The 25,729-nt window shown below is 39.8% G+C and overlaps 3 protein-coding genes across 4 annotated transcripts; 2 read left to right on the top strand and 1 right to left on the bottom strand.

The window, feature by feature from the left end:
• The first annotated feature begins 2,053 nt into the window (after positions 1-2,053).
• LOC124878744 (gastrula zinc finger protein XlCGF8.2DB-like) lies at positions 2,054-5,056 on the top strand. 2 transcript variants are annotated; one of them, XM_047382833.1, is made up of 2 exons: positions 2,054-2,144; positions 3,316-5,056. In XM_047382833.1, the coding sequence occupies exons 1-2, from the start codon at positions 2,069-2,071 to the stop codon at positions 4,401-4,403; spliced, it is 1,164 nt and encodes a 387-aa protein (XP_047238789.1). In that variant the 5' UTR covers positions 2,054-2,068; the 3' UTR covers positions 4,404-5,056. The 2 variants fall into 2 exon arrangements, with proteins under 2 accessions (XP_047238789.1, XP_047238790.1); XM_047382834.1 differs by lacking the exon at positions 2,054-2,144 and adding an exon at positions 2,268-2,530 and having other exon boundaries at positions 3,316-5,054.
• A 2,831-nt stretch (positions 5,057-7,887) lies between these two features.
• LOC124878778 (oocyte zinc finger protein XlCOF28-like) lies at positions 7,888-17,875 on the top strand. Its single transcript, XM_047382880.1, has 4 exons — positions 7,888-8,271; positions 9,538-10,494; positions 12,646-13,320; positions 16,487-17,875. Exons 1-4 carry the CDS (start codon positions 8,247-8,249, stop codon positions 16,585-16,587), a joined length of 1,758 nt encoding a protein of 585 aa, XP_047238836.1. The 5' UTR covers positions 7,888-8,246; the 3' UTR covers positions 16,588-17,875.
• Positions 17,876-20,471: 2,596 nt separating this feature from the next.
• LOC124879590 (zinc finger protein OZF-like) lies at positions 20,472-23,518 on the bottom strand. Its single transcript, XM_047384271.1, has 2 exons — positions 23,189-23,518; positions 20,472-21,861 (listed from the first exon to the last, which is right to left on the bottom strand). The coding sequence occupies exons 1-2, from the start codon at positions 23,232-23,234 to the stop codon at positions 20,636-20,638; spliced, it is 1,272 nt and encodes a 423-aa protein (XP_047240227.1). The 5' UTR covers positions 23,235-23,518; the 3' UTR covers positions 20,472-20,635.
• Positions 23,519-25,729: the final 2,211 nt, after the last annotated feature.

The raw sequence follows: 25,729 nt of genomic DNA, 5'->3' as shown, positions 1-25,729 counted from the left end.
TGTTCACACATTTGATTAGCAACTATTTTCTCAAGAATGTTAGATAAGAATGGAAGATTGGATATAGGTCTGTAATCTATTAAATCATCTTGATCAAGTGAAGGTTTCTTAAGTAAAGGTTTAATTACATCTACCTTAAAAGCTTGTGGTACATATCCATTTACTAAGGATAGATTAATCATATCTAAAATGGGGCTGTAATCAGAGGGAACACTTCCTTAAATAATTTGGTTGGGATCGGGTCTAACATACAAGTTGAAGGTTTAGATGAAGCTAATATTTCTGATAACTCAGGAAGCTTCACAGGATCAAAACAGTCCAAACACAAATCAGGTTCTGCAGTTATTTCCAATGTTGTCTCACTTGCTGAGGATGAAGTAATCATCTTCGGGAGTATGTCAAAGATTTTATTTTTAATAGAATCAATTTTATTTAAGAAGAATCCCATAAAGACTTCAGACTTTTTAATGCTTGACACCCCAACCTTGCACCAGGCCTGCAGTTTACATGTTGAATGAAGTGATACAACACTGTTCTACAAAAAGGCAAGAGTCTTCTCTGGAGCCCAACTTCTAGACCGAAGAGTGTTGTGGATAGACGACATGGTAGAACTCTGGGTGCGTTCAGAGCTTTGTTTGTAAGTGGGATAGTTTTTTTTTTTTTTTGCAAACTTCACTGCAGCACACTGAAATTCAACCTAAAGGGAAGACATTGGTCTGCAACAAGTCCCTTTTTTGAAAATTGGTTCCGAATCTAATTTTGATTTTGTTGCATTGGAATAAACTTCATTTATTTCAATTAAATTTGGACAGAATTGGGTTCTGGTTGTCTTGTAAAGTGCTTTAAGATGCCACTTGTTGTGAATTGGTGTTACGTCAATAAACTCAATTGTTAGACTGCAGAAAATTGCTATAAATTTGTTGTTTTTGTCGTGATTGTTGCATTTATTTACTCCTAGAAGAAAAAAGCAACCTGATGCAATCCATGTGTTAGGTTCCCTCTAATTAAAACGAGTTGATTTCATCGTAATTAAGCATTCAAAGACCGCCTTGGATAGAGTGGGATCAAAACATTTCCTAAAAGCTACTTCTAAAAGTCAAGTCACAATGTGATCATGATCTGTGCATCTTCCAACTTGATTCGGTGCCAAAATATTTGTATTTGGATCTGAATCTGTCATAGTTGGAATGGACTGGAATGATTTGAATTAAATTTTAGACCGAGTTTGATTCCATATAACTGGATCTGTTTGTGTTTTTTAAATACATTGAGATGCCTTTGTTGACAATCAGGTCTACATAAATGTAGGCACATCTATTTAAATTAGTATATCATTAAATCTGAAGGGCTGCATGGTGGTGCAGTTGGTAGCACTGTTGCTTTGCAGCAAGAAGGTCCTAGGTTCGATTCCCAGCCGGGGGTCTTTCTGCATAGAGTTTGCATGTTGTCCCCGTGCATGCGTGGGTTCTCACCGGGTACTCTGGCTTCCTCCCACAGTCCAAAGACATGCCTCTTAGGTTAATTGGTCACTCTAAATTACCCTTAGGTGTATGAATGAGTGCATGCTTGGTTGTTTGTGTGTTGCCCTGTGATGGACTGGCGACCTGTCCAGGTTGTACCCTGCCTCTCGCTCATAGGTTGCTGGAAATAGGCACCAGCTCCCCCACAACCCACTATGGAATAAGCGGTAGAAACTGACTGACTGATTAAAAATTTAATATTTATCGACTCAAACCAAAGAGTAAGTTGGGGTTAGAAACACCTCTTTCTATCTGATTAAATGTCGATGCCTCTTAAACTCGATCAGATTGGTGTCGAGTGATAAAGAGGTTTGCATTGTACACTTTAAGTCTGACTGGACCATGGATCTAACTGTGGGTGGTCCATGTAACACAATGTGAAATGTTTAGGATGACCTTTTATTTTGAACTGAATTCGTTTTATAACGGCGGAAGCAATGCAGACGACGTTATTTGTTTCCTATAACTTAAGTATAAATCTGATTATAGGTAGTTCTGCATCCAAACGCATTTACATTGTAACTCTTTCTGATTCAGATCGAGCTTTTATGTTGAAGGCCAGTACAACAAACGGAAGTGACTGTCTTCTAGCAGCAGAAGCTCCGTCTTGTTTCCGTCTTAAAGGTTGTGAATTTTCCATTTTAGTAGTCCTTCAAGTAAGATGTAAACATCTCGCCTTATGCTTTTGGGAGTTTATTTAATGGCAAATTTCCTCCCGGTAGAAATGGAAGCGCCCAGTGTTAGCTTAGCCTGTTAGCTGAAACACCGTCAACACTGGAGCACAGTGATGGACGCGCCCAGTGTTAGCTTAGCCTGTTAGCTGAAAGTAGTCAGCACCAAGGAACACAGCGAGTCAGAGAGACACCTTGATGGAGAACAGACTGTGTTGCTGAAGGATTTTAAGGAGGGTTTCTACTGAGATTGTGTGGAAATCTCAGTGTTTGAGAAAAGACAACTAACGGAGATGGAGGGACCGACAGACAGTGAGCAAATGGACTCTAAATTTAATGGTAATCATGTTCTTCTGAAGCTCTTTAAATGCTTCCATGCAATCAGTGACTGGTTTAATTCTGCAGAAAAAGACACACACATAAAAGGGCACATTTTACATTAAAACGTAGGTCAGAAATAAAACAAAAATTTCAAAAATATTAAAACACGATTTTCCACTAAGAGTGGATTGCCCTGGGGCTAGATGAACAAATTATAAAAGGTTATAAAATTTAGAATATATTTACAAAGGAGTGCATACACGGATGTCTGATATAAATCTGGATTAGTGAAATTAGGTAATATAGTTGTATAAATCAGTTTTAGGTCCCATATGGAAACATTGCAATCAAAAAAGTCAACTGTCATATGAAAATCTGTCAAAAGTAAATTATTCATTTGGAGCCTAGTATCCTTGAAATCTCACAGCTTAATCAATTAATTAATCCCAAGCAGATCTGGATTTTTTCTTTAAAACAAAAGGTTTGTCTCTCAATCTGAACTGAAATTCACATAATTTCAGAAAAGACAAATTGAAGGGATATGATTTAATAATAAGAAAACCTTCAGTTTTTATTTCCCTTGTACAAAAAATGGCATTGAGGTTGGAATAATAATGAAAGAATATTAATCATGTTGCCTCAGAAGTGAAGGTGACATATTGGTTATCATTACAATAAAATCATTAGCCATGATGAAAAGTGCCTTTTTATACTTCAGAGATTCAAAACTAGATTAGTTGTAGATTGAATTTGTCCGTGATTCATTGAACCAGAGAGCTGTTACATGTTTGTGTTTCCTGCAGATGTCCAGCAGCTTTTGGTGATCAAAGAGGAGCCTCCTGCTGAGGAGCAGAACTGGAGTCCCAGACTGGACCAGGAGGAGCAAAAGCCCCCACTGATTAAAGAGGAACAGGAGGAGGCGGAGATCAGTGAGTTAACATTAGGTTCTGTCTCTGAGAGGGGTGACGATACTGAAGAGAAACCTCAGCTCCCAGAACTGCATCACAGACAACCCGAGGAAAATGGAGACTCTGTGGAACCAGAACTAGATCCAGACGGGTGTTTAGAATCGGATCCTGAAGACAAAACGTCTGATTCAGAGACGGATGTCAGCGATGGAAACTGGAAGGAGAGCATTCAAACTCAGTCAGTTTTAGACTCTGTGACCCCTGTTCGATATAGCTGCTCTGAATGTGGTAAAATCTTCACCCGCAGACATTATTTGTCAGAACACGAAAGAATCCACACAGGAGTAAAACCTTTCATCTGCTCCGTCTGTAGCAAAGGTTTTACATGGAAAAGTGGATTAGTGCGGCACATGAGAGTTCACAGTGGAGAAAAACCTTTCAGCTGCTCTGTCTGTAACAAAGCTTTTTCTTCTAAAAAAAATTTAATGCAACACACAAAAGTCCACACAGGGGAACGACCTTACAGCTGCTCCATCTGTAATGCAGCTTTTAAAAGAAGTCACACCTTGAAAGATCACATAAGAACCCACACTGATGAGAGGCCCCACAGCTGCTCGATCTGCGGCCAGAGCTTCAGGTACAGGTCCTATTTAGTTGTCCACATAAGAGGTCACGCAGAAGAAAAACCATTCAGCTGTCCCACCTGTAAAGCAACGTTCAAAAGGAAACTCACTTTAGAGGAACATATAAGAACCCACACTGGAGAGAAGCCTTACAGCTGCTCGGTATGTGGTAAGAGCTATGTCCGCTACATGAGTCTATCACGTCACATGAGGCTGCACACAGGTGAAAGACCTTACAGCTGCTCCACCTGTCAGGCAACCTTCAGATGGAGACATGCATTTGTGAACCACACAAAGATCCATACAGAAGATAACCTCTTAAGTGCCCAGACTGTGGTCTCTGATGTTGGAGTTGAGTAAAGAGTCACAACACTGTTCAGCAGCTGTTTGTAAAGCAGCTTTTCAAGGGAAATCAACTCTAAGAGGACATTGGAATTCAAGCTTGTTTCATCTGTTACAAAATAGTGTTTTTTAAATGAATCTGACTCTGATTATGTGATTGTATTATAATGAAGTGGATTTATCTGGACTGAATTTAATTCTTCTTACTTTGAGATGACATTTGTTTTGAACTGGCGCCACTTAAATGAACTGAATTGAATTATTCTTATTGATCTGCAGCCAAAGAGCATCATCAGAGATGTTCAGGGATCTTCCAGGATTCAAGCTCAGATTACTGCTTGTTTAAGTGCTGCCTTCCATTTACTTCAAAACTAGGAAGTTGGAATGACGTATCTTCCAAGGTGATAGCGTTCCAGTTTCCTGCTTGTAAACGTTTGTATTCTTTATCGCTTGTATTTGGCCAAAATGGCCACTGTTACAACAATAACACTGTTCTACACAGTATTTTATGAATATAAACATTGACACATTTCGTCTTATAAACTCTGAGAAGTAGTAAATGTATATGGGGTAAGAACGCTGTCAAAAACAACGTGTATGTAAAGATGGAAATGTGTACATATTAGTCAATAGTTGTGCATAAGTAAAATCCAAAAGAGGTATTGTATATTTTCTCTGTAAGAATACAAAATAAAATGTTACAGCTTCAAGAAATTACAAACACAAAGTTCAAGTTTACAGTTGTGGTTTATTCTTTATGAATACAATATGATAACAGTTTGTGAATACGATTTCTTTTCTATGAGAATACGAATTTACATCAGCGACTTGGTGTCACGTGATCTCAGGCTGGTTAGTGGAGCACAGAGCTAGTCGATTCGGGTTGTGTATGCGCTGTCGCACTCCTCACCACTAGTAAACGTAGTGCCAGAATGGTAGATAATTCAGTCTAAAAGATATATTAGGAACAGAGGGGAGATAGGGGGGAAATCAAGAGTATTATAAATATTTGTTGCGCACCGCCACCAGAAGAAGCAGCAGCACTACCGCTAAGATGACAGACCAAGAAACTACGGTACAAAGCCAAGTAATGTTAAGTTTATGTATGTCTTAATGTTGTTAATATATGCTCTTGGTCCGCCATCTTGGCGCTATTGCTGCTGCTTCTTCTTCTTCAGAGGTGCATACGCCACCTACTGTACATAATTGTGTAACTCCACCCACTATATGTTTTAGTTTTGTATTTCATAAAAATAAGAACAATGCTTTATTTATAATACTCTTGATTTCCCCCCCTATCTACCCTCTGTTCCTAATATTCCTTTCAGACTGAATTATCTCCCATTACCTTTTTCCGTCATCCAATCCCGGCACTACGTTTACTAGTGGTGAGGAGTGTGACAGCGCATACACAACCCGAATCGACTAACTCTGTGCTCCACTAACCAGCCTGAGATCACGTGACACCAAGTCGCTGATGTAAATTCGTATTCTCATAGAAAATAAATCGTATTCACAAACTGTTATCATATTGTATTCATAAAGAATAAACCACAACTGTAAACTTGAACTTTGTGTTTGTAATTTCTTGAAGCTGTAACATTTTATTTTGTATTCTTACAGAGAAAATATACAATACCTCTTTTGGATTTTATTTATGCACAACTATTGACTAATATGCACACGTTTCCGTCTTTACATACACATTGTTTTTGACAGCGTTCTTACCCCATAAATGTATGACTGACTAAATGTTACATAAGTAATAAAAAACTGCTAAAACTGTCAAAGTAAGAATGTTTTACTACTGTTGATGCGAGTAGCAGCCATCTTGAATAGAGAAGTCAGGTATGGTTGTGTTGCTCCAATTTTCTGACTCATAATTCCGACTTTCGAGGGCATTCCAGTTGAAATGTCCTTAAACTTAAGCATAGAATCACTGCTGTTACTGAACAGAAAGGAAAACCAGATCCATTTGTCATGTCTGACTTTATGGTGTTCCACAATTGGATATATGAAATTTATAGCATATAATAAACATTTGTATTCTGAAACTCGTCCTATTATTATTATTCTATTTTCTTTCATTCGAACTCCGTACACATGCAGCCCTCTCACATTATGCATCTTTTTATCTTTCTCTTATACAAAGTTTTTTCTTCCTCTAAACATGAACAAATAACTACAATCATTTTTTGTTATGTTGCTGGAAAAATTGTCATTTGACCTCCAGATTTAGACTCATGGTTCCATGGTTGGAATCACAAATCCCTCACAAAGTGCAAATAATGACAGATCTTTTGTTCCTTTAAATATCTTTTAAAAAATGCAGTATTTGTAGAGTAGACAAAAGCCCTGAAGTTCCCCAGTTGAACTGATGGTTGCAGGCTTATGAGCTCCCAAAATATGAAACGTATTCAAATTTGGCATTTTCACAGCACAAACAAAAATTTAGGAAATTTTGAGCTTCCAACTAAGGAAAGTATTCAGACGAGGTGTTTCCAAAGGATGTGCAAAAAACCTTTTGTTCAACCTTCCGGAAATAAAAAACTACCTTCTGAAAAATGCATCTTTTTCCACTCTTTCTTCTCCACAGTTAAGGTTACTTCAGCAGGAAAACATATTCTCTGTCCAATCTGCTGTAAGATTTTTTTGTGAAATCTAGAGAATAGTTTTCCTGGAAATAATGTCAAGAGTTTTCTGCTGTGGAAACCATTAAGCACTATGATTCAGGCCATGAGCGGGTTGTAATTAATTCAGCCACAGACAAACACATTGAAAATAGTGGGTTTAAAATGTCCCACGAAAGGTAGGTGTTTCTGACAGGCACAGTTCATGGATGGCTCAAGGTTGGATGAAGAGATAGTCATGATAGTTTTTAAGTCCTCCCACATATTCTCAGATACTCAAGTGTTTACTTTGGGTCTTTCTAACGTGAGTATACTTTAAATGTGGTTTGTGGACCACTTTGTCAAATCTTTTTACAGCATCTAACAGGTTTCCTTCCATCCATCTTCCCATCAACTCCGTACAGCTTCCCTGTACCTGCTAAAACAATATTCTCACAGCATCATGCTGCCACCACTATGTTTCATAAAGTGAGTAGAGTTTTCAAACTGTTACGTTTCTGCAACATGTAGTATTTGGCATGTAAACTGGTTTATTTTGGTTTCCTACTTGAAGCAGTGTCCACACTTGTGGTAAACAGAAGACTTCTTCGTCCTATTCCATTATCTTTAAACTGGTCCAAAATGTGACACTCTGACTTAAATCAATACCATACATTTTATACTGATTGGACACTTCGTGATTATAAATGGTGAATAGAAACGCAGTTACTTTTATTTTAAGATCCTTCCTGCCCACAGCCATCAGCATCTACGACGGCTCTTCGAAGAAATCTACATAATGAGGTACAACAACATTTAATTTCCCTTTGGGATTAATAAAGTATTTTTGAAGTGAATTATTTTGAAGGACTCGATTACTACCGGAAGTTATCGAAGCTATGATGACGAAAGTTGAGCTCATTTATCGTCTGTTGTGTCTGGAGGTTGAGTCAATATTCGGCATATCCTAAAAAAATGCATTGTGTGCATTGTCCGGTTTTATTCTCTTCGTGAAGTTTTGTTTCAGTTGACGTTTCCGGCCGGAAGTTACGGAGGCGTCCAGTGTTAGCTTAGTTTGTTAGCTTAGCCTGTTAGCTGGAAGCAGACTGTACTGAGGAACAGTGGGAATCAGAGACACTTTGACACTTTGATGGAGAACAGACTGTGCTTCTGGTGGAGTTTAAGGAGATAAAGGTTTTTTGCAGTGATTATGTAAAAACCTCAGAGGGTCTCAACGTTGAAGACAACAGAGATGGAGGAACCAACATACAGTGATGGTAACTCTAATACTGTTACACATTTCTCTGTGATAATAGAAAATACTTCTAATAACTTGAAATTGTTTGCACAGAAAAAAAACTTCAAATAAAAACTATTTATTTATTTAACCAGTTAAGCCAGACGTATGGATGTCACCCTGAGCTTCTCCAGAACCTTCAGCAACATTCATCCTTTTTCACTGAGACAAGCTATTCATCATGGCTGTTAGATGGTCTTCTGGGCTGCTGGTTCTCTGTCAGACACCCCTCACTATCTCTGATTGAGGAGGATTCATCTGCAGAAGTACAAGATCAGACGCACAGACCCAGTTTTCATTCAATTGAGACTAAACAGAGGCAGAAATATGCACATGTGGTGGATGAGCTATATTTCCACATTAGGAATGTTGTCAACATTTTTAGGGTTGGTTTAAAAGAGAACTAGACTTTTCAAATGATCATGCATGTAGAGAACTACAAAAAATAAAGATGTAAATAGTAAAAGGATTGAATTTACTGTGTGCTTTTCTGATCCTGCTGACCACGCAAAGTCCTTTTAAACTACAGCCACATTCACCCAGTCACACTCACAAACTGCACACATTCACACACTAATATGCAGATCTGTAGGTGCCTTGCCCAGGGGAACATCGACAAGAAGAAAGCTGGAATCAAACCCCCAACTCCAGTTGCCCACAATGTAATTGTTGTCCTTCAATTTACAGTGTAACAAGTCGAAGTTGTAACCCAAAACAAAATATTATAAAACCGACATAAAAGAATATTGCCAGCAAGTTATCTTTAATGAATTTTCTCCATTTTTAGCAGTCAGATTAAATATCGACTGCCTTGTTTATTCACTCAAAATATCAAGTTTTTAACTGTAGAATATTGTGTTTTCACCACTGAAAGTAACAAAAATGAAACATAAAGCATTCTGTTTGGATTGTTTTCCAACTGAACATCATAGCTAATTTCTGAAATGTTGTAAAAATTAAAGCAAATTAAATTAGCTTTCCAAATTCTGGAACGAAATAGAACAAATGTCCAACCGGAAATATCCCAGAACCTTATTGATTGCTACAAAAAGCTAAATATGATCAAAGTGTAACGTGCAAAGGCTCATTTAAGTCAATATTAGAAAGGCTTATGCAGGCTTATGACCCTGTATGGAGAAAATCCACAATAAATTAAAGTGAAAACTATTTTGGTCAAATAATGTTATAGACCGAATGTTGCTGCTTTTTGTGTTTCCAAGAACTTTTCTGTTTGTGTTTCCTGCAGACGTCCAGCAGCTGCTGGTGTTCAGGAAGGAGGACCCACAGGTTAAAGAGGAACAGGATGAGGCTGAGATCACAGAGTTTGTTTTCAATCCTATAGAGAACAAAGATGATGAAGACTTATCTCAGGCTTTGGAGCTTCATCACAGCCAGACTGAAGAGAACAGGGAGCATGGGGCACCAAATTTGCAGTCAGATAACAAAGACAAACCTCCAGAGTCCTCAAAGAAAGAGGTCATTGAGGAAGACTGTGGGGAGAGCAATGGATCTTCATCGGGTGATGTAAATGCTAAGAAGTTTTACAGCTGCTCTGAATGTGGGAAAACCTTCAACAGCAGGCCGTGTCTGGTAAGACACAGCAGAATCCACTCTGAAGAAAAGCCCTTCAGTTGCTCCTTCTGTGAACAAAAATTTAGCAGGAGGGAAAGTGTCACTCGGCACATGAGGTGTCACACCGAGGAAAAACCTTTCAGCTGCTCGGTTTGTGGACAAAGGTTCAGCAGGAAGGAGAGTCTAACCTATCACATGACCTACCACACTAAGGAAAAACCTCACAGCTGCTCCGTCTGTAACAAAGCTTTCACTTCAAAAAGAAATTTGATGGAGCACGGGAGAATCCACACGGACGAAAGACCGTTCAGCTGTTCCATCTGTAAGGCGACGTTTAAGCGGAAATACACGCTAGTGGAACACACTAGAAGTCACACTGGACAGAAGCCGTACCGCTGCTCGGTCTGCAGCCAGAGCTTCAGTCACGGCATAAGTCTAACTCGTCACATGAGGTGTCACACAGGACAGAAACCTTACAGCTGCTCCATCTGTAAGGCTGCTTTCAAACTGAAAAACGCTCTGATGGAGCACACAAGAATCCACACAGGAGAGAAACCCTTCAGCTGCTCAGTTTGTAAAGCCGCATTCAGGAGGAACCAGGATGTTGTGAAGCACACAAAGATCCATGCAGGTAAATAACCTCCCAGCTGCTCAGTCTGTGGTCAAAGCTATTCAAAGGAGTCAAGACTATAAGTCAGGTTGCCTCCTACTGCATTTCAACACAAAGGCAAAAATACAGAAGAAACATGTCTGGGTTGATTTCAGGGAGTTTTGAAACTGCATACATAAAATTTTTTGGACTATAATAAGCTGCTCAAGATACAAGGCAACCACATTTTTCCATTTCTTTTAAAGTGTTTTCTAATCTCAGTCAGTCAGTCAGTCATTTTCTACCGCTTATTCCATAGTGGGTCACAGGGGAGCTGGTGCCTATCTCCAGCAGCCTATGGGCAAGAGGCAGGGTACACCCTGGACAGGTCACCAGTCCATCGCAGGGCAACACACAAACAACCACGCACACACACATTCACCTAAGGGGCAATTTAGAGAGACCACTTAACCTAACTGGCATGTCTTTGGACTGTGGGAGGAAGCCAGAGTACCCGGTGAGAATCCACGCATGCACAGGGAGAACATGCAAACTCCATGCAGAAAGACCCCTGGCTGGGAATTGAACCCAGGACCTTCTTGCTGCAAGGCAACAGTGCTACCAACTGCACCACCGTGCAGCCCTAAAAGTTAGAAGTTTCTAATCTTTTAATTATTATTCTTTAATACAACATTAACTTTTCCTTGCAAAAGCTTTTATACTGTTTTAACTTTTTCACATTTTGTCACATTGCAACCGTAAATCTTAATGTATATTGTTTGTATTTTTTGTGACAAACCTTTATATAAACTTTTCAAATGTCTCTTGTGCAACCAGTCGCCTTCAGAAGTCACTTACTTTGTAAAGAAGTAGCTGTCATGATTATGATTATGATTATGAAATCATACCTGTGTATGATTTAATCTCATTATAAATGCAGTTGATCTCTGAAGGTTTTAAGATTTGTTAGAAAACATCAGTGAACAAACTGCTTCATGATGATGAAGTAACACAGCAGACAGGTCAGGGATGAAGCTGTGGAGAAGCTTAAATCAGGGTTAGATTAGACAACCATCTGATCATGGGGTTCCACCTAAACCAGGTCACAGCAACAAAAAAGAGCCGTTTTTGGTTTCGCCACAAAACCAAGACGACCTTTCAAAAACAGGTAGCTAGTCATTTAAAAACCTGTAAAATGTGTTTAATGGTTAAATTCAAGATCCACAATTTTGTTTCTATTATTGGGTTTTAGAAAAAAAAACAACATACAAAAGAGAGTTAGTTTATTTTGCTGAACTCCATTATGGAAAAGGGAAAAAAAAAAAACATGTACTTTGTGACCTAATGACAAAATAAAGAGTTAACAAAAAATTCTTGCACAAATAGTCGTTCTGTTGTGGAAATTCTGTGCAAAAGTTGCATTAAAAATAGCATATTGCTAACATTAGTCTTTTTGATTACATTTTATCTTTGTATATAAGAACTAGTGTAAAAAGTATGATTCTTTGTCATTTATGGTGGTTTACAAGCGACTGTGGGGCGCCTAAAGAGCCACATGTGGCTCCGGAGCCACAGGCTGCAGACCCCTGACCTAAACAGACTGGCTAGGCAATGAGAGCAGTAGTCAGAGGAGCACCCAGTTGACCCATGGTAACTCTGGAGGAGCTGCAGAGAACCACAGCTAAGTGGAAGAATCTGTGACCATGAGAGCTATTAGTTGTGCACTCCACATATCTGGCCTTGATTGAATAATTGGAAGAAAAAAGCCATTTTCTTTAAGGAAATTAACCAAAAAGTCCAGTTTCAACAGGCATGTAGGGGGCACATAGTGATCTAGAACAGGAACACCCTAATCCATTCCTCAGCTGTTGTTGATGCATCCCTGCTCTAACACACCTAAATGAAATGGTGGAGTTCCCTCTTCAGCAGTCATTCAGCTCTGCAGGGGCCTGGTAACGAGACATTAACGAGAAGGGATGCATCTACACGTTGCAGGACTGCAGCTGGGCACCCCTGATGTAAAAGATGGAGCTCTGATCAGTTGAGACCAAATGCCGAGTAACCTTTCAAGCCAGAGCTGCAGGGAAATAGTTGAGATCAAAGCATATTTATGGCCTAGTCAAAGTCAACATTTCACCTGAACTCATCACCACCTTCAAAACGTTTGATAACTTTTCTACATTTTTTCTGAAGGTTTCCAGCAGCTGTTGGTGATCAAAGTGGAGCCTTCCCCTGAGGAGAACAACTGGACTCCCAGACCGGACCAGGACCGCTCCAACCCTCCACAAATTAAGGAGGAACAGGAGGAGACTGAGATAGAAGAGCTCAGAGCACCAACCGTCCCTGTAAAGAGCAATGATGATAAAAAGAAACTGCAGTCATCACAAATTCATCACAACCAACCTGAGAAGAGCAGAGACTTTGTGAGCTTAGAACCGAGTCTAGATCCTCATTTAGAGTCATCCAAAAACAAAGAGTCCGGTTTAAACTCTCTAAAGAACGGCTCTGTTAGTGAAACAACATGCGACAGAGGTAAGAAGTTACACAGCTGCTCCGAGTGCAGTAAAACCTTTAACCACCGGGCGGATCTGTCGAGACACAACCGAGTCCACACGGGAGAGCGACCCTTCAAATGTTCTGTTTGTAACGCAGCGTTTAGAAGAAAGTACACGTTGGCAGAACACACGAGGACCCACACTGGAGAGAAGCCGTACAGCTGCTCCCTCTGCGAGCAAAGCTTTGGCCGCAAGTCCAGCCTGACCTGTCACATGAGCTGTCACACGGGAGAAATACCTCTCCACTGTTCGGTTTGTGGACTGGAGTTTCGGGATAAACGGGACCTTGTGGAACACACGAAAACCCACACATGTATGTGACTGTTTAGTTGTACAATCTGGGGTCAAAGGTTAATTTGGTTAGATATTTAATGTCATGCATGCAGCAATTTTTAGTTCTGTTTGTGGATAAAACAGCTTTTTTAAAGGAAACACATGAGAGGTAGGGAAGGGCAATTTATCGTACCGTTTATTGTTCCGATTAGGTTCTGATTAGTGGTGTTCTTATTGATCGGCTACCGATCGTCATCTGCCGATTTTCGGCCCATTGTGCAGTGTAGTGTATCTCCCTCTTTCCTTCGGACTGGGCAAGTACACAGCAGCAAAACGTTTTTTTGTCTGCGAGAGTGATGTAAAGCTGGGATTCTGCACCACATGCAATAGAAATTTACCTCGCAGGGGAAGCACTTCAAAATTCTTTAACAATTTATTTAATAAGACATTTAAAAACAAGCACGGTGAGTTTTTGAGGCTCACTGCAGAGATTGAAAAGGACATTCTCGCCCGTATGAGCGACAGTCAGAAGGCTAAGCAAATAACCCCAAAAATAATTGAATTCATCAGACTAGATGACCAGCGTTTCCCAGTCCCGCTACGTGCTACAGAGACGTAACTATGTCACAGACGTAGCCCTACGTTGTTTAGCCTGTTGTCAGTAAAACATTGTGTTACTGCTAGCGGGTCTTTCAGTTGAGCTTTTGACTGAATAGTTGCTGCTTTGTGCCTGAAGGGTTTTTTTGTATTTATTTCGACCCACTTAAGTAATTCACTTAAGTAACCTTGTTCAGGAATGAGCAAGTTTTATTTTTACAGCAGTTCAAATACATCTAAATAAACTAGAATATGTGTTCTGTCAGATTAAAAATACCTTTAAACAGGTAATAAATGAACTTTTCATTAAACTCATATTTCTGACCAATAGAAACATGTTAAATGTTGTGTTTTCATCACCTGTAAGCAGAAAATCTTCAATATTAATAGAAATAAAGGCTAGAACACTTCAGTCTGCGTCGAAATAATCTGTTAAATGTGTGAATTGAGTTACTGACATAAAGTTTTCAATAATATTCAAATTTATTGAGATGCATCTTTACTTTTGTTAGTGAGGACCTACCTGTATGTTGTGACAGATGTACTTTTTAAAGTCTTAAAGTGGCCTTGATCTTTCTTTATTTCTCTGAACATTAGCTGCTCTTTTAGTTCATGTATTAATTTTCCCTAAATGTTCCTAACCTCATCTGATTTTAGTAACCATAAGTGCATCCAAGTACAGGATTTTGATCAATGCATTTATTGATTGAAATAAAGATAAAAACCAACCTGGCAAGAGATCAGAGATGAAAATAAAGGGAAATATCTGCTGATTCCGATCTCCAATCGATTGGTGCATCTCTGATCAAAACCCATCCTTTTTATCTTAATTTTCAAGCAGTAGGAGTAGGAACGTAGGAGAGACAATGCAAGATATTAATCAGTAAAATAAAAATATAATGTAATTTCTGCAGGTGTTTATACAGGTCCTTCTCAAAATATTAGCATATTGTGATAAAGTTCATTATTTTCCATAATGTCATGATGAAAATTTAACATTCATATATTTTAGATTCATTGCACAATAACTGAAATATTTTAGGTCTTTTATTGTCTTAATATGGATGATTGTGGCATACAGCTCATGAAAACCCAAAATTCCTATCTCACAAAATTAGCATATCATTAAAAGGGTCTCTAAACGAGCTATGAACCTAATCATCTGAATCAACGAGTTAACTCTAAACACCTGCAAAAGATTCCTGAGGCCTTTAAAACTCCCAGCCTGGTTCATCACTCAAAGCCCCAATCATGGGTAAGACTGCCGACCTGACTGCTGTCCAGAAGGCCACTATTGACACCCTCAAGCAAGTGGGTAAGACACAGAAAGAAATTTCTGAACGAATAGGCTGTTCCCAGAGTGCTGTATCAAGGCACCTCAGTGGGAAGTCTGTGGGAAGGAAAAAGTGTGGCAGAAAACGCTGCACAACGAGAAGAGGTGACCGGACCCTGAGGAAGATTGTGGAGAAGGGCCGATTCCAGACCTTGGGGGACCTGCGGAAGCAGTGGACTGAGTCTGGAGTAGAAACATCCAGAGCCACCGTGCACAGGCGTGTGCAGGAAATGGGCTACAGGTGCCGCATTCCCCAGGTCAAGCCACTTTTGAACCAGAAACAGCGGCAGAAAGCGCCTGACCTGGGCTACAGAGAAGCAGCACTGGACTGTTGCTCAGTGGTCCAAAGTACTTTTTTCGGATGAAAGCAAATTCTGCATGTCATTCGGAAATCAAGGTGCCAGAGTCTGGAGGAAGACTGGGGAGAAGGAAATGCCAAAATGCCAGAAGTCCAGTGTCAAGTACCCACAGTCAGTGATGGTCTGGGGTGCCGTGTCAGCTGCTGGTGTTGGTCCACTGTGTTTTATCAAGGGCAGGGTCAATGCAGCTAGCTATCAGGAGATTTTGGAGCACTTCATGCTTCCATCTGCTGAAAAGCTTTATGGAGATGAAGATTTCATTTTTCAGCACGACCTGGCACCTGCTCACAGTGCCAAAACCACTGGTAAATGGTTTACTGACCATGGTATCACTGTGCTCAATTGGCCTGCCAACTCTCCTGACCTGAACCCCATAGAGAATCTGTGGATATTGTGAAGAGAACGTTGAGAGACTCAAGACCCAACACTCTGGATGAGCTAAAGGCCGCTATCGAAGCATCCTGGGCCTCCATAAGACCTCAGCAGTGCCACAGGCTGATTGCCTCCATGCCACGCCGCATTGAAGCAGTCATTTCTGCCAAAGGATTCCTGACCAAGTATTGAGTGCATAACTGTACATGATTATTTGAAGGTTGACGTTTTTTGTATTAAAAACACTTTTCTTTTATTGGTCGGATGAAATATGCTAATTTTGTGAGATAGGAATTTTGGGTTTTCATGAGCTGTATGCCACAATCATCCGTATTAAGACAATAAAAGACCTGAAATATTTCAGTTAGTGTGCAATGAATCTAAAATATATGAATGTTAAATTTTCATCATGACATTATGGAAAATAATGAACTTTATCACAATATGCTAATATTTTGAGAAGGACCTGTACATCCTATAGACCAAGAGACGATGCTGTTTTTGAGTTTTTTATGTATTTATTACATCTGTACCATCTGCCACAGGGAAAAGATACATGCTGAACAGGATGGGTTTGGCCAGAGGAAATCTTTCCTCTTCTGGCTGTGAAATCAGGAGTTTGAGAAGAGCCAAACTGGGAAGGTGAGATGACTGGGTGAAAGCATCTCTAAAACGTCAGCCCTGCCTGGTGGTTCCCAGTCTGAAGTGGTCATCAGTAAAATGTGGTGTAAGGAAGGAACGAGTGATCTCCTGTTGGTAGATATTATTTATTGGAGTCTCATAACCCCTCTTCTTTACAGTAGACTGAAGTAGATTAGATGAAAATAACTTTAAACCATCAGTTGTCAGAATGGGAACAAAATGTCCCATGGCAGACAGCTCCTCTTCTTACCCTAAGAACGGTGAAGGGGTGAAAGGAGCAGCACCCAGTGATCTCCAGCAGAAAACTCGCTGCTCCTTCATAAGAAAAATGACAAATTTTTCCTACATTACACATTTGGGTGTTTTATAACATGTTACATGAAACGTAAAGCTGCTAAATCCCTGTACCTATAAAAACCTTTTTATCCAAGTAGAGATGGGCAACATGGACCTAAATATTTAGCACAATATCTTGTGCTATTTATTGCATTGATCACATGAGGGACCTCCAGACATGCTTGAGCCTCACAAACACAAACGATGGTCTGAGAATTAAATGTTCCCATCATCAAACAGTACCTCAAAGCACCAGCTACATTAACTGATTATATTTGGAAGCATAGATGCTGCATTCATGCATGCTTTCTTGTGGGATAAAGCCTCACCTTCTAAGAACTTATGTTTGAGTTCCTCTGTCAGGTTTATGTTGCTGGTTGCTGATTGGCTGAGCTCCATGATTGGTCGCTCAGGACTGTCTGCCCACTGAGGACAAATTAAAGCTTTCTCTTTGGTCTCTGATTGCACTTCCCTCATCCAATCAGGGAAGACTTCGGGCACTGGGCATGGCTGTGATTAATTCATTAATTAATTTAGTCTAGACCCAGCATTAGTCCATCCTTACTGCTGTGTCCAGTGTTTTTCATCTCTGAGGCATGTTAACAGCTGTTTTCAGTTAGTCGTGTACATTTCTACAACTACCTTTAAATTAACTAGTTAAAAAAATAGTTTTTCTTTTATGAAGCTCACGACTCAGCAAACCAGAGTTGGTAATTTCATTTTCATCTTGGATTTAGTAGATTTAGACTTGTGTTTTTTACTTAAAATTTCCTTTTTTGATTGTTAACCTACCTTTTTCTTCTGTTTTCTGATTAATCAAGTTTTAATGAACCAGTTTCATATTTTCTTTATTATTTCAATTAGGTGTAATGCAGCCTCCTCTTCTTCCTCCCTGATCTGGGTCAAATATTTGAGAATAAAGATTTGAAGACCACTGTTTTATCAAAAACTTTGCATGTCTTCCTCAGAGGTTTGTGTGTATGTTTAACTTTAGATAATAAAATCTGTCAAAATATTATGTCAGACTCATCTAGTCGGAAGGAGTGTTATTTTGCATATTTTTCATGCAGATAAAGAATACCTCACATCAGAGGAATGTTTCCACGTTTTTATTGCCTTCTACTTCATGCCAATCTACAGCACTGGAAACATGTACAAGCGCATCTCAAACAATTAGAAAAATCATCAAAAAGTCGATGTTTTTCAGTAATTACATTCAAAAAGCAAAGCTCATCATTACATACTTTAGTCATTACACACAGTTTGATGCAAATGTTTGTTTCTGTTACTTTTGATGACTAGAACTTATAGCTGATGAAAATTGAAAAAAATTCAGCTTCTTGAAATTTTTGAAAAAGTGTATTTAAGCACATTAAAGGAAAGTTAAGTGGAAGGAGAAAGTGTTGTAGAAAAAGGTACTCTGCCAACAAGGCAGAGGAGGTGAAGGCCACTAATAAAGCAACCTAGACTTCCTGAACACCCCAGCAGAACAAAAAACGCTGATTGCCTCCATGCCATGCAAAAATAACCAGAACCAATTACTGAGTCCATTGCTGAACAGTACAAGGACATACCTCTCAGCAGGCAGATATTCTGCAATAAAACATATATTAATGTTATCATATAACAAATTTTCTGAGAAATTGAATGTTTTTTCCATTAGCTATAAATCATAATCATTAAAATTAACTGAATACTTGAACTATAACTCTCAATCAAGAATCAAAAAAGTTTCAGTTTTAATCTAATTACAGGAACAAAATAATTTTTGATATTCTATTTTAATGAACTGAACTTGTATAACAGCTTTGCAGGAACCACAGATGATTCCTTTACTCCTCACAGTGACTCAAACAAGCTGATGCATCTTTCTGAATCAAACACTGTGTCCAAACTTGCTTTATTATATTTTTCCAACAATGAAGCAAATAGGCAGGTGGAAAAGTCTGGCAGCTTTGCATGTGTAACTGATTGTTTTCATAACCTACTGTAGGTTTGGTGCCACCTGATTGATTCAGCTCTGAACATCAAGCTGAACATCTTCTCTGCAGAACTACAGGTCCTTCTCAAAATATTAGCATATTGTGATAAAGTTCATTATTTTCCATAATGTAATGATGAAAATTTAACCTTCATATATTTTAGATTCATTGCACACTAACTGACATATTTCAGGTCTTTTATTGTCTTAATACGGATGATTGTGGCATACAGCTCATGAAAACCCAAAATTCCTATCTCACAAAATTAGCATATTTCATCCGACCAATAAAAGAAAAGTGTTTTTAATACAAAAAACGTCAACCTTCAAATAATCATGTACAGTTATGCACTCAATACTTGGTCGGGAATCCTTTGGCAGAAGTGACTGCTTCAATGCGGCGTGGCATGGAGGCAATCAGCCTGTGGCACTGCTGAGGTCTTATGGAGGCCCAGGATGCTTCGATAGCGGCCTTTAGCTCATCCAGAGTGTTGGGTCTTGAGTCTCTCAACGTTCTCTTCACAATATCCCACAGATTCTCTATGGGGTTCAGGTCAGGAGAGTTGGCAGGCCAATTGAGCACAGTGATACCATGGTCAGTAAACCATTTACCAGTGGTTTTGGCACTGTGAGCAGGTGCCAGGTCGTGCTGAAAAATGAAATCTTCATCTCCATAAAGCTTTTCAGCAGATGGAAGCATGAAGTGCTCCAAAATCTCCTGATAGCTAGCTGCATTGACCCTGCCCTTGATAAAACACAGTGGACCAACACCAGCAGCTGACACGGCACCCCAGACCATCACTGACTGTGGGTACTTGACACTGGACTTCTGGCATTTTGGCATTTCCTTCTCCCCAGTCTTCCTCCAGACTCTGGCACCTTGATTTCCGAATGACATGCAGAATTTGCTTTCATCCGAAAAAAGTACTTTGGACCACTGAGCAACAGTCCAATGCTGCTTCTCTGTAGCCCAGGTCAGGCGCTTCTGCCGCTGTTTCTGGTTCAAAAGTGGCTTGACCTGGGGAATGCGGCACCTGTAGCCCATTTCCTGCACACGCCTGTGCACGGTGGCTCCGGATGTTTCTACTCCAGACTCAGTCCACTGCTTCCGCAGGTCCCCCAAGGTCTGGAATCAGCCCTTCTCCACAATCTTCCTCAGGGTCCGGTCACCTCTTCTCGCTGTGCAGCGTTTTCTGCCACACTTTTTCCTTCCCACAGACTTCCCACTGAGGTGCCTTGATACAGCACTCTGGGAACAGCCTATTCGTTCAGAAATTTCTTTCTGTGTCTTACCCTCTTGCTTGAGGGTGTCAATAGTGGCCTTCTGGACAGCAGTCAGGTCGGCAGTCTTACCCATGATTGGGGTTTTGAGTGATGAACCAGGCTGGGAGTTTTAAAGGCCTCAGGAATCTTTTGCAGGTGTTTAGAGTTAACTCGTTGATTCAGATGATTAGGTTCATAGCTCGTTTAGAGACCCTTTTAATGATATGCTAATTTTGTGAGATAGGAATTTTGGGTTTTCATGAGCTGTATGCCAAAATCATCCGTATTAAGACAATAGAAGACCTGAAATATTTCAGTTAATGTGCAATGAATCTAAAATATATGAATGTTAAATTTTCATCATGATATTATGGAAAATAATGAACTTTATCACAATATGCTAATATTTTGAGAAGGACCTGTATTTGATTAAAAGAGAGACCCTTCCTCCACAGTCTCTACTGTTAAACGTTTATGTAACTGTATGGATTTTTTTGTGCCTCAGAAAAGTTTTTTCCCACTTGAACGTTGCCCTGCAGATGGAGCAACTTAGAGGTTTTTCTCTTGTGTGAATTCTCATGTGACGCCTCAGACTTATAGAATGCATGAAGCTTCGGCCACAGTCTGAGCAGCTGTAGGGCCTCTCTCTGGTGTGGGTTCTTGCATGCTCTGTTAAGGTGTACTTCCTTTTAAAAGCTGCGTTACAGACGGAGCAGCTGTAAGGTTTTTCTTCTGCGTGATCTCTCATGTGAACGGTGAGATACGACTTGTGAGCGAAGCTGCGGCCGCAGACGGAGCAGTTGTAGGGCCTCTCTTTGGTGTGGGTTCTCGTATGTTCTGTTAAAGTGTACCTCCTTTTAAAAGCTGCATTACAGATGGAACATCTGAAAGGTTTCTCCTCAGTGTGGATCCTAGTGTGTTCTATTAAAGTTATTTCTAAAGTAAAGGATTTGTCGCAGAAGGAGCAGCTGTAGGGTTTTTTATCAGTATGACGTTTCATGTGGTAAGTTACGCTTTCCTTCCTTTTGAAGTTTTTCCCACAAACCGAGCAGCTGAACGGTTTTTCTTCAGAGTGCCGTCGCATGTGGGAGGTTACATCTTCCTTTCTTCTGAACATTTGGCCACAGACGGAGCAGCTGAAAGGTTTTTCCTCACTATGCAGACTCATGTGCTGGACCAATCCATGTTTCCAAGTAAAAGGTTTCCTACAGATTGGGCAGCTGAAAGGTTTTTCTCCTGTGTGGATTCTGTTGTGTCTTAATAAATAGGATCTGCTGTTAAATGTTTTATTACACTCAGTGCAGCTGTGCAACTTTGCTTCTCTGTCATATATCGTATGAATTTTAGGGCCTTTCTTTTTTTTCACAGAGTCTAAACCTGACGGAGATTCATTGTTCTCCCAGTCTCCATCACTGACGTCTGTCTCTGAATTTGAAGTTTTATCTTTAATATCTGATATAAAACATTTATCTGGTTCTGGTCCAACTGAGTCTCTGTAAAAAGGTTCTGAGAGCTGGGGTTTCTTTTCATCATCTTCACTCTTCACATGGGCAGGACTGAATGTTGACTCAGTGATCTCAGCCTCCTCTTGTTCCTCTTTAATCTGTAGGGGCTTCTGGTCCTCCTGGTCCAGTCGGGGACTTTGGTTCTGATCGCCCGCAGGAAGCGCCTCTTTGATCACCAACAGCTGCTTAACATCTGCAGGAAGAAGAAACAGAGTAGAGACAAAAAAAAAAAAAAAACTGTTTCAATGTCAATCACATAAATTTTTATTTGCCTACACAATTAATGGAACTTTCCAGCTTTAAGGAATAAAAAGATAAACGTTTCATCACGGCTGGTCATTTTACTATTCTGTTCACTTTATTGTTAAAGTATAATGTAGAACCACGCTCTCTGGTCAGTTTTCTCCATGCAAAGTTACTGGTTCTTATTTTAAAACATAGTTAAGTTGCTTGTTTTACTTGTTAGTTTTTACTATTTTCGGTGAAAACAACCAACAATTAAATTCCCAGTTTTAAATTCTGTTTAACATTTTTAATATGATGTTGCTTTAATTGTCTGTTTATATACAACAGCTAACATTGAGAGTATGGAGGTTATATCCCTCCAACAATGGTGTTACGCTCACAGAGCCACTAAATAATGTTTACATGCTTAAACAGATGGACGAGTGGAGAAGAGGAGGAATTAATGGTGGGATGACACAAGGAAGGACACAAAAAAGGTGAAAGGAAGGAAGGACAGAGAAATGAAAGGTGAGTGAGGGAGAAAGCAAACAAACAAAAAACTGAAAGAAGGTAGACTTGATGACTTGAAGAACAGCTAAGCTGTGACTCAGGTGGGTCAGTAAGAGTAGCATTACTTCAATATGTTTTTACCCGAAGTAACAACTCGTTATCCCAAAACTTCCTCAAGGGTATGAAGGGTATTGTGTAAAAAGGCTACTCAACTAATGAGTAATTGTTTGATCATAACATCTGATTTAATTTGTACAAAATGATTTTAAATCAGACAAAAATATAACGTTAAGTGCCAATTCTTGTAAGGAAAATGTTAAAAGTGTCCCCAGTTCCAATATCTACTGTTTATTGTATATTCACTTGACCTCCACATGACCAAGCATAAAATAATATCAGAATATTGAAGCTTGTTCACAAACAGGAGGTCTCACTTAGCATAGACTGTCTGCTGCATTTTTAGTCAAAATGATCATCGGTATTCCTCCAGTAAGGACTAAAGGTGAGTAAAGTACAGTAATTGAATAAAGTAATTGTACCCAAGTAAGAGTACCGTTACTTCCAAACAATTTTATTCCAGCAGAAGTAGAAAGTATGGTACCTTAAATGTACTCCTAGAAGTAATCTTTTACAAAAAGCTAGTCAAGCAAAAGTAACTAATTACTACCACCTCTGTATTTATCAATATATAATCAATAAACTATGAACATATTCTCATTTTTATAATGAAAATATAATTGAACGTTACAGAAATAAACAACCGAACTGGTAAAGATGATAATTACCTTGAAACCGAGAGTCCATCTGGTTACTGAGTGTTGGTTCCTCCATCTCTGTAAGACGTCTTTTCTCCAACGCTCTGAGTATCTGAGGGTTTCAAACAATCCCAGCACAAACTTTTCTCCTTAAACTCCATCAGAGACACTATCTGTTCTCCACCAAACTGTCTCTCTGACTCGCTGTGTCCCTCTGTGCTGACTGCTTTCAGCTAGCAGGCTAAGCTAACACTCGGCGATTCGGTTGCTTCCGGCAGGAAATTGCTTGGGTCATTTTGACCTTCAAAATAAAAGCGCAAAGCGAAACCTTTAAAAACTAGAACGTCCTTCAAATGGAAAAATATTGACAAACAGTAGTTTTGGCACATAGAGCATTCTTTCTGAGAGAAATGACCCGTAAAGATCCAAACGGCAACAAAATAAGAGCTGTTTTAAATTATATTTTAAGGGGACCAGTGAGTATTAGAATGGATTTAAATTAATGAAGCCAGGTTTTAATGTGAGGATCAATATTCACCTCTTTATGAAGCTTCAAGATTGACAGGCGCTGTATTTTATTATCTGCTTGCAATGCGGAATAGTCTGTTTCACTTGTCTCACCGGACACGTGGATCCCAATTGTATCATCAGGACAACTCAAAAGAGTTGACAATTCAATTCAATTCAGTGTATTTATATAGCGTCAATTCACAACACATGTCGTCTCAAGGCATTTCACAAAAGTCAGGTACATACATTCCAATTAATCCTAACCATTGAACAGTTCAGTCAGATTCAGCTATTTATTCAAATTGGATAAAACGTTTTTCTGTTTAAGGAAACCCAGCAGATTGCATCCAGTCAGTGACTTGCAGCATTCCCTCCTCCCGGATGAGCATGTAGAGACAGTGGACAGTCACTGGCGTTGACTTTGCAGCAATCCCTCATACTGAGCATGCATGTAGCAATAGTGGAGAGGAAAAACTCCCTTTTAACAGGAAGAAACCTCCAGCAGAACCAGGCTCAGTGTGAGCGGCCATCTGCCACGACCGACTGGGGGTTTGAGAGAACAGAGCAGAGACACAAAAAGAACAAAAGAAGCACTGATCCAGGAGTACTTTCTAGGAGAAGGAGAAGTAAATGTTAATGGATGGAACTCCTTTAGTCGTTTCACCTAGAAAGAAAGAACAGATAAACTCTGAGCCAGTTTTCAAAGGAAATGATACTAGTTAAAACATTTTCTTCTCCTCCTTTGACTAAAAATAAGCCAGAAACACAGCAAATACAAACCATTTTTGGGAAAGGCAACGTTCCAGTCTCGTCTTATATATGGAGCAACACCGCCACCTGGAGGCCGGAGGAACAACAAACAGTCATGATCGTCCAGGGAGTTTTGTTTTTTTCCTTCTATTGAAAACCTCAGAATTAATAACAGTCCACAAAAGTATTGGATTTGCAGAAAGTTAAAGGTTTCTCTTTTAATTTAATCCAAGAGATCTACGTTTATTCAACTTTCTTGTAGGATACACTCAAACGTCGGTTACATTATCACTGAACTCACCTATTGACAGCTGGAGATAGGCACCAGCCCCCTTGGAAACTGATGATCACACAGCAAAAGAAAGTCTATTATAAATATACTTTATATTTTAGATTGATATAAAAACAACTGAAAGTCACTGAAAGGCAAACCTTGTATTCAAAAATAACAGGTCAAACCACAATCCCTCTTTATCTTTGACTGTGTCCCCACCTAGGACTCAATCATCGCAGGGAGGTTTGGAGACGACTCATCAATCTAATCTCGATTGATAATAACTCATAACAAAGATATGGACACCTGGTGTTCCAAAGAAAGGTTTCTGAATGGTGTGAAGACTAACAAACTTATTAACTTTCAAGGATCCCAGTCCAAGCCAAACACTCCAGTTTTCATGTATGGAGAGTGAATAGAGAGTCTAGCATTACGTTTCTGGGACCAGATTTCTCTGTCAAATTTACAATGATCTCATTACCACAAAATGTGTATTGCTTTACTGTAGATAATCACATGCAAAAGCTCTACAGAGAAAAGGTAAGTTAAGTAGTTTTCACAAAGCCACTGGCTAATTTTCCTGTAGTATTCAGTAGTGATGCACCTTTAAATAAGCTCTCTACAGTTACTTTTCTTCCTTGAGACTTTAACCTTTGCATCTGTAGAGCTGCAACCTAAACTAATTACACTCTACAGTTGTGCGAGTTGACAGCTATAATCTGATCTATAATGTATTAAATGTTCGTTCGTTCGTCGTCTTCCGCTTATCCAGGACCGGGTCGCGGGGGCAGCAGACTCAGCAGAGACGCCCAGACGTCCCTCTCCCCAGCTCCTCCAGGGGGAGCCCAAGGCGTTCTCAGGCCAGCCGAGAGACATAGTCCCTCCAGCGTGTCCTGGGCCGTCCCCTGGGCCTCCTCCCGGTGGGACGTGCCTGGAACACCTCCCGAGGAAGGCGTCTAGGAGGCATCCGGTATAGATGCCCGAGCCACCTCAACTGGCTCCTCTCGATGTGGAGGAGCAGCGGCTCTACTCCGGGA

This window comes from Girardinichthys multiradiatus, chromosome 13, assembly GCF_021462225.1.
Source record: "Girardinichthys multiradiatus isolate DD_20200921_A chromosome 13, DD_fGirMul_XY1, whole genome shotgun sequence".
Taxonomy (NCBI): domain Eukaryota; kingdom Metazoa; phylum Chordata; class Actinopteri; order Cyprinodontiformes; family Goodeidae; genus Girardinichthys; species Girardinichthys multiradiatus.
Note: the sequence above shows the minus strand (reverse complement) of the source record. Positions and strands in the feature narration are given on the sequence as shown.

Bases quoted from the DNA above. Each gene is read 5' to 3' on its own strand.
- LOC124878778 (XM_047382880.1), top strand. From the start codon at position 8,247: ATGGAGGAACCAACATACAGTGATG. The intron at 8,272-9,537 runs GTAACTCTAATA...TGTTTCCTGCAG, and splicing joins GGAACCAACATACAGTGATG to ACGTCCAGCAGCTGCTGGTG. The intron at 13,321-16,486 runs GTATGTGACTGT...CATCTGCCACAG, and splicing joins ACACACGAAAACCCACACAT to GGAAAAGATACATGCTGAAC.
- LOC124878744 (XM_047382833.1), top strand. From the start codon at position 2,069: ATGTTGAAGGCCAGTACAACAAACGGAAGTGACTGTCTTCTAGCAGCA. The intron at 2,145-3,315 runs GTTGTGAATTTT...TGTTTCCTGCAG, and splicing joins GTCTTGTTTCCGTCTTAAAG to ATGTCCAGCAGCTTTTGGTG.
- LOC124879590 (XM_047384271.1), bottom strand. From the start codon at position 23,234: ATGGAGGAACCAACACTCAGTAACCAGATGGACTCTCGGTTTCAAG. The intron at 21,862-23,188 runs GTAATTATCATC...TTCTTCCTGCAG, and splicing joins GATGGACTCTCGGTTTCAAG to ATGTTAAGCAGCTGTTGGTG.